The sequence below is a fragment of the Branchiostoma belcheri genome, unplaced genomic scaffold (genome assembly GCF_001625305.1).
Source record: "Branchiostoma belcheri isolate BF01 breed outbred unplaced genomic scaffold, Haploidv18h27 scaffold140, whole genome shotgun sequence".
Taxonomy (NCBI): domain Eukaryota; kingdom Metazoa; phylum Chordata; class Leptocardii; order Amphioxiformes; family Branchiostomatidae; genus Branchiostoma; species Branchiostoma belcheri.
Genome location: NW_017802825.1, coordinates 448,708 through 460,017, shown reverse-complemented (window position 1 = coordinate 460,017; position 11,310 = coordinate 448,708). Strand labels below are relative to the sequence as shown.

The 11,310-nt window shown below is 43.1% G+C and overlaps 2 protein-coding genes across 2 annotated transcripts in view; both read right to left on the bottom strand.

Annotated features, from left to right (window-relative positions):
• Positions 1-623: 623 nt before the first annotated feature.
• Positions 624-5,861, bottom strand: LOC109464766 (E-selectin-like). The gene is made up of 6 exons (XM_019761840.1): positions 4,860-5,861; positions 4,249-4,425; positions 1,682-1,855; positions 1,289-1,471; positions 992-1,165; positions 624-838 (listed from the first exon to the last, which is right to left on the bottom strand). Exons 1-6 carry the CDS (start codon positions 5,587-5,589, stop codon positions 624-626), a joined length of 1,653 nt encoding a protein of 550 aa, XP_019617399.1. The 5' UTR covers positions 5,590-5,861.
• Positions 5,862-8,453: 2,592 nt separating this feature from the next.
• The window catches only part of LOC109464765 (atrial natriuretic peptide-converting enzyme-like), a 3,193-nt gene continuing 336 nt past the window's right edge, over positions 8,454-11,310 (bottom strand). Inside the window, exons 2-5 of the mRNA XM_019761839.1 lie at positions 10,128-10,228; positions 9,703-9,914; positions 9,364-9,502; positions 8,454-8,479 (exon numbers count right to left, since the gene is read on the bottom strand). Coding sequence (XP_019617398.1) covers positions 8,454-8,479; positions 9,364-9,502; positions 9,703-9,914; positions 10,128-10,228 — 478 coding nt within the window. The remainder of the gene's footprint in view (positions 8,480-9,363; positions 9,503-9,702; positions 9,915-10,127; positions 10,229-11,310) is intronic.

Sequence of the window (11,310 nt, the reverse complement as noted above, 5' to 3'; positions counted from 1 at the left end):
CCGTCAGCTTGGCACGTTGCACTAGAGATTCCGTCTAGCCTGTACCCCTGGTTACAAGTAAAGTTGACCACGGTCTGGTAGGAGGTCACTGTCGTACTGAGCGCTCCGTTGGCTGGGGCCGTCAACGTTGAGCATTGTATCACTAATATAATGACATAGTTATAATGAGTGAATTTCTGTCGGTCGTAGTATGTTTGGTATTATTTTAATTTTAAAAAGAGTCCACTTCCTATGTTTATTCCATGGTAGTGTAGAAGTTAAAACATTACACATAGCTAGATGCTATTAGTATCTATCAGTGTCGAACTCATCTCACTTCTACATGTTGGAACAGGATTACTCCATGTTCCGTCAGCTTGGCACGTCGCACTAGAGACTCCGTTTAGCCTGTACCCTTGGTTACAAGTAAAGTTGACCACGGTCTGGTAGGAGGTCGCTGTGGTACTGAGCGCTCCGTTGGCTGGGGCCGTCAATATTGGGCATTGTCGCACTAATATAATGACATAGTTATAATGAGTGAATTTCTGTTGGTCGTAGTATGTTTGGAATTATTTTAATATTAAAAAGAATCCACTTCTTATGTTTATATTACGGTAGTGTAGAAGTTAAAACATTACACATAGCTAGAGGCTATTAGTATCTATCAGTGTAGAACTCATCTCACCTCTACATGTTGGTACAGGATTGCGCCATGTTCCGTCAGCTTGGCACGTTGTGTTAGTGGTGCCGCTCAGTACGTATCCCGGGTTACAGGTAAAGTTGACCACGGTCTGGTAGGAGGTCGCTGTGGTACTGAGCGCTCCGTTAGCTGGGGCCGTCAACGTTGGACATTGTCTCACTAAAATAAAATAAAAAATACTTGTAAAAAGACACACACGTGAATTTATTGAAGTGGAAGTCTTTTTGGTATTGTTTAAATCTTGAAAAGAACCTGTTTCTTACGTTACACATGAACGCAATTAGTATCTATCAAATGTCAAACTCATCTCACCTCTACATGTTGGAACAAGATTACTCCATGTTCCGTCAGCTTGGCACGTTGTATTATTGGTGCCGTTCAGTACGTATCCCGGGTTACAGGTAAAGTTGACCACGGTCTGGTAGAAGGTCGCTGTGGTACTGAGCGCTCCGTTAGCTGGGGCCGTCAACGTTGGACATTTTCTCACTAAAATATGAAATAGTTGTAAGGACATATACGTGAATTTATTTAAGTGGAAGTCTGTTTGGTATTAAGAACCTGTTTCTTACGTTACGCATGAACGCAATTAGTATCAATCAAATGTCAAACTCATCTCACCTCTACATGTTCGAACAAGATTGCTCCATGTTCCGTCAGCTTGGCACGTTGTATTAGTGGTGCCGTTCAGTACGTATCCCAGGTTACAGGTAAAGTTGACCACGGTCGGGTAGGAGGTCTCTGTGGTACTGAACGCTCCGTTAGCTGGGGCCGTCAGAATCGGACATTGTATTGCTGAAATGGCAAAAAAACATGTTGTTACTAAATTATATTTCTATACAGAATGCACAAAGTGACTTTTTTAATAGACGGCTGTTTTTTATGTTATAGATGTCCAGCTGCGTTTAGTTTCCTTCTAAAACTCTCTTTACTACGTAGTAAATGTCTGTACGCTAGAATTTGATAGACATTTGATAGCATGTATCAACTTGCAAATCGTCTTACGTGTGCATGTTGGTACAGGATTGCCCCACGTTCCGTTAGCTTGGCACGTTGTATTAGTGGTGCCGTTCAGTACGTATCCCGGGTTACAGGTAAAGTTGACCACGGTCTGGTAGGAGGTCGCTGTGGTACTAATCGCTCCATTAGCTTGGGCCGTTACAGTCGGACATTGGATCGCTAAAATTTTCAAAACCCTGTTATTAATAATTATTACTGAAATCTGTTTATTGCGTTTTATGAAAAATTATGAACCCTGGCATTGGATCGCTGCAATCAAAGGTAAAATAAAAGTTGCGGGCAAACCTGCCTTTTAAAGTAGGATATTTACATTAACGTAAGGAATTGATACCATATTACAGAAACCTATTGGTACTGTATACTTTGCAAAACGACGACCGTTAGTAGATGTCCCACAACCAACATTAAAAGTGACCTCCCTTGATATACCACTGCAGTGTAGGCGGTAAAAGTATATTTTTTTGTTGAGTTTCCCCAGCAGGCTAAGCAGCTCTCGCTTTGTGACCCGCTTCCGCTCGCTCAGTTCGCATAGTAGGGTCCGCATGTCGCATAGTTTCGCACTGGGTAAGGAGAGAGTTCGCTCCACCGCGTCAATGTCAATGCCAAGAAAGGTAATCCGTTGCGTAGGGTACACCACTTTACGCCAATTTATTTCAAACCCTAATCGTGTCAGAAGGTCCACCAGGGTTTGGAATGCCAGGTGGCACTCCGCATACGTCGCTCCGATTATGAGAAAATCATCTAAGTAAACAACTATTGTGTGGTATCCGCGTCTTTTCATCATCCGCCTCACTGATTGGGAAAGTCTATGAAATACTTCAGGTGATCGTCGGGCGCCAAACGGTAGCTTTGTATCGAAAATATAAGTGTACTCACGCTGTCCGTCAAACTGCCATTTCAGTCCGGTGGCGTCATAGTTAGAAGGGTGGATTGGGACCGACCGGTACGCTGATTTCAGGTCTATCTTCGCCATGAAATAGCCTGGCTCTAACATGTTAACCGCGTCGTCAAGGGTTTGATAGGAGAAGTGTTCTGTTTCAACATAGTCATTTAAAGCTGTTCCCACGGGGCGACTACAGTCGTGGATGAGACGTACGTCGTCAGAATTCGCCTTAGGGATAGCACCTAGTGCGCTCACTATTGTCGGTTTCGTGTCGCTCTGTTTGTAGTTGCCTTTGTCCAGTTCGCTGGAGAGTTGAGCCTCGACCTTCTCGCGCACGGAGGGGTCAGTCGCTGACCTGTAGTTATGGCATTCTACAGGGGAAAGTTCAATGTTGTCGGGTAGGATACGAAATCCGTTTTGCACTCCATCTAATAAGAAATCTTTGTCGGGGTCGTTCGCAAGTTCGGTTAGCCATACTTCGCTGTTCAGTGGGGACTCCACGAATTGCTATTTTTGCTTCTTGTGCTCGTGTTGTGGATGGAGTTCCCCGCAGCCTGGGACGATACACACATGGGCGTAGTTGCACGTGGCACGGCGGCATCCTGTCTGGTTCTGGTAGTTGACACAGATCTCCTGACCGTCCGTCGTCTTTGCCCGTGCTGCCGCGGGTCTGCGCTGCTGTGGCCGTGCTGGGGGAGCATAGGCCGGCTTACTTCGTAGGAAGCGGGAGTGGAGGTGCTCGGAATCCTTGCCCCAGCGAAACTCATTGCGGTGTTGGATGACCCTGTACTGGTTGTCGTACAACATTACCGATGCACAATCGAACACTTCGAAGAGCTCAGAAACCTTCACCGTATAACTCAGATAGTCCGAGATATCCTGCCTAGTTTTAAGCTTGTTGTCCTTGATCAGAGCGTCCATGATTTTGGCATTAGCCGCAGACCACGCTGGAACTTTAATGGACTCTAGCTTTGGTTTGGTCTTGCTGGTACGTAAGATGATGGCCGTCTGGCCATCCCTAGCAATCTCGTGATCACTTTCAGGCTGAGTGTAAGAGTCGACGAAATCGGGTATAAGCAAGGGCTTCTCACCTGGCTTGGAAGTCGGGGAAGTGAGGTAAAACGACTGGTCGTCGTCCTTGATGACCTCCGCTGTGTCGTCGACTTCGGCGAGAAGGGCGTTGAGGGCCTGGTCCGCTTTTAGGTCCTCCAGAGTGACCTTCTGCAGGGCTGCCTTCGCTGGTGTTGTGACCTGCAGTTTCGCGGTAGCCTTGCAGAGTAAAGCGTACTGCCCGATCGTGACCTCCAGGTCTTTCAACATCTCCGCCGTCACACACTGAAGGGCAGTTGGTTCCGTGAGGTCGGCTTCTTCCATCTTTTTGATGGTCACGGACGAGAGTTTGGCCTCGGAGGCCCACGCCTTGAAGTCAAAGTTTGCCGACATCGCTCACTTGATTTTTAGCGGCCGCACCCGAGAAACGCAGGGTCTGAGTGACCACACTGGCCACGCTGGCCAGCATCTGTTGTAGATTACACAGAGTAGTGTCGCTTGTCCCCCCTCGTATGGGGGGACCGTTCGTTAGCTATAGCCTATGCTAAACAACAAATAAAGTAATTCTTTATTTTAGTCGTAAAATTACTTGTGTATATCAGTCTCAAATTCATCTTACGTGGACATGTTGGAGCAGTGTGACTCCATGTTCCGTCAGCTTGGCACATCGCAGTACCAACGCCGTTCAGTACGTATCCCGTGTTACAGGTGAAGGTGACTCCGTTACGGTAGGAGACCGCTCCGGTAGGACTCACCGCTCCGTTAGCTGGGGCCTGCCGAGCCGCACATTGAACCGCTGCAATCGAAGGTTTGAAAAAAAATACTGTTAAAGCTGGGTCAAATGTCTTGTTCATGCCTTTAACAGATTTTGAAATGTACCTCTAGATTAGGAATTTACAATTTTTACAGAAACCTGTACAACAGGCTCCAACAGGCAATTTTTATTTTTTTATTTCATTTTAACGCCTACATTTTAATACGTTTTGTAAAGCTAGGTGAGGAAGCAATTTTTCGTTACAGAAGCATGCAGGGCAGGTCCTCTAGATACTAAAAGCGGCAGCCAGAAGTACACCGCCTATATATAGTTCCCAATAATAAAAGAGGTCTCCCTTCCGCTGTAATAAAAGCGTGTACATTGCACCAGAAAAGTTGATAACAGACAAAAGAACCAAGCTGGAAGATCTGAATTCACTTCGAAAACATATATTTTCATATTTCAAAGACTCTTACCATTACAATGTGGAATATTGCCACTCCAGGTCCCGTCCACCTGGCAGGTGACACTGGTACTGCCGTCCAACTCGTACCCCTGGTCACAGCTAAAAGTCACTACGTCTTGGTAGGTGTTGGAACCAACAGGACTTAGACTTCCATTTGTTGGGACAGTAAGTACAGGGCACTCGGCCAGAATTGTTGTGGGAATAAATGTTGTTTGTAATGTGGTTGATGCGGTTGTATGTCTTGTTGTTTGTATTGTGGTAGAATCAGTTGTAGGTTTACTTGTTTGTATTGTTGTGGAATCAGTTGTAGGTCTTGTTGTTTGTATTGTAGTCGAATCAGTTGTAGGTTTCGTTGTTTGTATTGTGGTTGAATCAGTTGTACGTTTTGTTGTTTGTATTGTTGTAGAGTCAGTTGTAGGAATCGTTGTTTGTATTGTGGTAGAATCAGTTGTACGTTTTGTTGTTTGTATTGTTGTAAAATCAGTTGTACGTTTTGTTGTTTGTATTGTGGTTAAATCAGTTGTAGGTGCTGTTGTTTGTATTGTGGTAGAATCAGTTGTAGGTTTGGTTGTTTGTAATGTGGTTGAATCAGTTGTACGTATTGTTGTTTGTATTGTGGTAGAATTAGTTGTAGGTTTTGTTGTTTGTATTGTGGTAAAATCAGTTGTAGGTTTGGTTGTTTGTAATGTGGTTGAATCAGTTGTTGGGTCTGGTTTTGTTTCCTTTGTGTTTGATCTCATTGTTGGTTCAGGTGTCATTTGTATGCTTTTCAAATCAGTTGATTGTTGTGTTGCTGTTTGTACTATGGTAGAACTCATTGTTGGTTCAGGTGTCATATTTATTGTGTTTGAATCAGTTATCGGTGTTGGTGAAACTGAGCAGGTAAAACCGTTGCCGACGAATCCTACGTCACATGTGCACAGAACAGTTCCCCACAACAGTCGGCAGGCGGCGTTAGCGTCACAAGGGTGTGGATCGCACAGGTCAGCGCCTGCCAGCAAAAGCAACGTTAACTTATTCATCCTTGATTCTGTTTGAATAAACCTATTTTTTATTATATTGCTCTTGCAAACAAAATAACATTGTTAGTTATGTTTAAATTACCTTTTGGTGAAATCTGAGAAACGAACTAGATTTCGTCCATCTTATACCTCCATGAAATCTTTAGTGCTTTTGTAAATTATATGCATGGTAGTGACCATAGTGAACATTTTTACTGCGATTATGCAAATTATAAGACCCCCATTTTCATATATCAAATGATCATGTTCTCCACCCAATGACAGGGTTTTCTAAAAAATAAGACTATTCTAGCTTTTTCTCATGAATCATGCAAATAAGAACCTGATTTGAAAAAAAAAAATGTTAAGTGCTGGTAACTTTTACTGAACTTCCGATTATGGCAAGTATTAGATTCCCAATGTAGCAATTTCACATTAATTATACAAATTAGGTCTCATTACATCTGCTAATGTTCTCAATTACATATGTCACAAGTGTTCATAGCCCTTATATCGAACACAACAGATTTATAGAATCTCCTCATCAATTATTCAAATTAGATCCTGATTACCATAATTGTAACTCAGTTATGCAAAACATTACTTCAGCTACCTACATATCAAAATCACGACAATCCGTTTACCAGTTTTTAAGTTATCCTCTCTCCAAGATTTTTAAACTGTCCTGAAGTTCCATTACAAGTTGCTAGGGGGCCTAAACTCACGTGACTTCTTCCAGAGCACAAGAGCTACCTACTTCATGATCCTGGCATGTCCAGATTGCGAGACATCAAAACCGGACGTTGCGCTGCAGTACCAAGGAAGGCCACCGGGGGCCTAAATCTAATCATTTTCCAGCTTTCTCTACACCCTACCAACGCAACAAGTATGAACCCAATCCATACGGCCGTCCTTGAGTTATTTTGTTTGACAACAGACGGGCAAACGCAACTAAAAATATAACGGCCATGAAATGTCATGGACGCAATAAGCCTGGGGCGTGTATTGAACAAAGGAACAATGGCACACTTTGTACTCACCCAATGATTGTATTGTCATAAATCCTACATACAGAAACGCAAAAAAGGTCAAATTTAAGGGAGAATCCAAATTAGCCTAAACATTTGGAATATACCCTTAATTTTGAAGAATCTACTTGGAATAGGCACGATTAAAAAAATACGTTCAACCCACCATTTGATGAAGAGCAGTTGTTGTGAGGGAGACGCAGACAGATCGAAGCATCCCATTGAACACCGGCGGCCAGAGCTCTCTCCCCACATGTAGCGTTAATCTCATTGCAGAACGAACGGCATGGAAGTCTGTAAAACGATTTAGCAACGCTCTTTTGTACAAAGTACGGTATGTTTCTATTGAACACACAATTACAGGGTTGCTATTCAAGCGCATACAAAATAGTGATATTGAGCAGTTGTTACTTTTCATTTGAATTCACCACAGGTGCAAAATGAACCTCCAAAGATACTCACATTTGCCCTTCAGATGTACACTGCGGAAACAAAATCGAACACATGAAGAGATTCAAGTCCGGATGACATTCACTGATTGCATCGTATGCCGGGATCACGAACGGGGCGCCTTGGAGAGCAAATCCTTGATTCGGCCACCCGACGATGTTCGGGAAGGATGTTTGGGAGTACGGCAGACCCAGGCAACGGCTGTACCGGATTGGTTCGCATCCTTTAATAAATATAGAATACAACACGGGGTATTCCGTATCGCCCGAGGTACCAGCCCGACCGCGCGTCGGATCGCCCGACGGCCGAAGGCCGGAGGGAGATCCGATCCGCGGGAGGGCTGGGACCGAGGGTGATGCGGAATACACCGTGTTGTATTTTATTTATGTCATACCCACCCAAGAAAACGCACCTTTCAATGCGAAATGAGCGAAAATGTGGTGTCCCTAAACCCAAAATATGCGACAACATCAATTCCAACGTCCGAATTTTGTATTCGAATTTCTAAATCGGTGCACGCGGTTAGGGCGAAACGCGTTCGAATCGTTCTATGGAACATTTGGAAGCCCCGGGCCGTACGCGTTCAGAACCCCCGGGCCGTACCGCTAGTTATCACACGGGCCGGAACACGCGTATCGAACGTAATCGCGGCCCAGGTAGGACATAAAGGAACATATGGAGAAAATACAGGTAACTGAAGCTTCGGGAGCCATACCAGATCCTACAGTATGCATGCAATATGGATACTATATCATCAATTTTGCATGGAATCAGGAGGGAAAGTATCACTGCTGTTGAATATTCGTTCCTTCTAATAACTTAAAGCTACAAGTAAAAGGAGAGTTAGAAAGTAAAATATCTTTAAGGCAAATAAAATGTAACATTACAATAAGTGAAGTGAAATGTCGTTTGATGAATTGCAAGGAGATTCTGTCAAATCATATATTTCAAGATGTAAGCTAAACATTCAGCTGCAGTATTCTCCGATTGTTAACAAAGACACGGTTCTACATACCTGTTGGCTGTGTGATCAAAAAGCAGGTTGGATCGTCCATCTGGTCGGGAAATACGTTGCAGGAAAATGGTAAACTCAACCCAACCGGTGAGCATCTTGCGTTCATTTCCTCACAGGAACTTCTGCACAGCTGTATCTGCAGTTGAGAAGAAGTAATAAATGAATCACAATTACCTGTAATTTTGAGTAATGCCTATATATACTTAACACTGACATCAATTTATGAATGATATAATGCAGGAGTATAACATTCACATTGCAACGGAATGGGTACAAGTTAAGAAAAAGGTTGACTAGACAAAAGATTCAATATTTCTATGTGTAACAGTCAAATATATTCTCCTACCTGCGTGCCATTGTCACACTGAGGCAAAAACATCCGACAAAAGGCTGTATAGACGTCTGGATAGCAGCTTGAAATGTTGTTTAGGACCGATCCGAAGAGGAAGAACTCTTGGGAACTTATCATCTGCTGTGCAGACAGATGACCAAAGGAGTTGGGGAATGATGTTGTGTTGTACCCGGTGAATGTTTGGCAAACGCCCTGAAATACTTGAGGAAAGGGCTCGCAACCACCTGTAGAAAGGAAACATGACACATAAAGCTGATTATAATGTAATGATATGATGGTAAAAAACCTGTCCCTCTTACTCATACAAATAAATATACAATTGTAAACGAAGCTGCGTGCGATGACTGGCTGGACCAAACGTAGAGACAGATCTAGACTCAATCGCAGATGAGAAGACCTGAGACCTAGCCACAGCCTGGGAGAGGGCATAGGACAGTACCAAATGTTTTGATTCAAGTAAGCAATTTCAAGGTAAACCTTACACATTTAATGACGTACGAACATTTTGAACTTAATTCGGTATAACCGTCCTTGGGTGTAACGATCGGCATCGAAGCAATGCTAGAAGAAGTAGCACACAATCTCAAATGTTTATACGAAGTACGCATCTACGCATCTATATCTTATCAGATATAGTCTCACGGCGTCAAGGCAACAGTTAACTTTACCAGATTCTGGCTCAAGACATCTCCCGTCACGCCTGCTCGGCAGATCTGCACAGCTCCGTGGCCATTCTTCGCCGATAGCCTGCAGTGGAGCTTCACAGCTGGCTTGGACTTCTTCACACAGTTCTCTGCATGGTGGAACCTGAGAAACGAGCAAAGGAGCAGAATTTAGGACACTTCATGTCATTGCCGCCAGCTTCATGATTATGTATAGAAAGCTTTGCTTTTGATGATGTGCAAAAGGGCTAAAACATAGCCATGCAAAAGCCTAGAAATGATGATGCATTTTATAGTTACACTAGCAGTGTCTAGATCTTCTCTTTTTATTCGTATAGTACGTACCAGCTGGTCATCTTCGCACTTTGGAAACACTGTTGTGCACATGAGGAATGTGAAAGACGGGTGACATCCCGATACTTGGTTCAGGGCAAAGGCAGCCTGAACAGTTGATGTCTCTGAGGTATGGTTTAGGTAGTTCGGTAACGACGTGTTTCCATACGACAGGAGATGGGTACAAATGGATTGTATTGTAGGAGGGATGGGTCGGCATACACCTGTACAGAAATAAAACAAAACGTATATCTAAAATTATCTTCAAACATGGTCACTTCCACAAGAGAGTAGATAACCACTGGGCTTCGTAGGACTAGAATGTCACCCGATTTTAATCTATTGGCTTTGGAATACCATAGAGAATATGATGTGTTTATTGAATGGAGCGGGATGGCATCTTTATGCAAGAATCAATCGTTAAAACACTAGCTCACCGGGAGGATCATTATTCCTGCAAATTCCTGGGAACTCGTCGAAGCCATCACTGCAGTCTGGAACTCCGTTACAAGTCTTCACCCGGGAAATGCACTCTCCGCTAAACAAGCATTGGAATTGTGTACATCGTTCTGTTCAAGGGAAACAGAAATATAGCAATACATGACACATATTCTTGAATAGTTTTGTGTATCTGGCCCAACATTCTGGTATTGTTCAAAGAAAACGTAGATGCATTTTGTACACCTTGTCTTAGATTAGGGTCCAAGTACGTTGTGCGTATCACACATAGAGAAAGCATGCTGCAAGCATTTTATATTGTCCTTATCAGTAGCCTTTACACATGTAGGCTTAGATTATTTTAATCTTTAAAAAAATGATTTAGATGGCAATGATAGTTAGCACTTCAGCTCTGGTCGGATGGGAAAGTAATACATTTATGTAGCCTGTATGTATGATGTGCTGCTTTAGACAAACTAGCTCATTTGATCTTACCAGGGGTGGTGCTTGGCCGTTGAGTGGTAGCTGCTGCAGTAGTGACTGTTGTGTTAGGTTGTTGAGTAGTTGTATATGGATGGACAAATTTACATAGTCAATGGCCTAGCATTGTATATCATACTTTAGTTTAAACTGAATGTCATTATTTGTGTTTGAGATATGGCATTAAGTAAATGGAATATCCATCTGCAATAAACCCCCTTAGAACGGAGTATAAAGTCAATCAAATCAAATTACACAAAAAGCAGTTTCATAAGATCAAGAAAACAATAGACATTGGGAAAGCCAGGAAGTATATTTTAGCACACAAATAGACAATGGGACTTACAAAAACCTATTGGACTTTTAAATATACATGATAGCAGAAAAACATGTGCATCAACCATGCTCGTAGCCAGGATTTTGAATGGGGAGGTTCTTCCCACTGCTTGAGGGACCAGCGAGCGCCGAAGGCGCGAGGTTCCTAGGGGGGTCCAGGGGTATGCTCCCCCGGAAAATTTTGAAAAATGGACCTTCTGAAATGGCATTTCCTACATTTTTGAAAGTATTTTAGAGGACAAATGACAAATTAGGCAGTTTTTTTACGATTCCAGGCCCAACGGTTATATAAATCAGTCCATCTAAAGAGAAATATTTGACCTTTAGAAAAAAAAGTGCACCCAAAAGTGGACCTTTGAGTCTTGG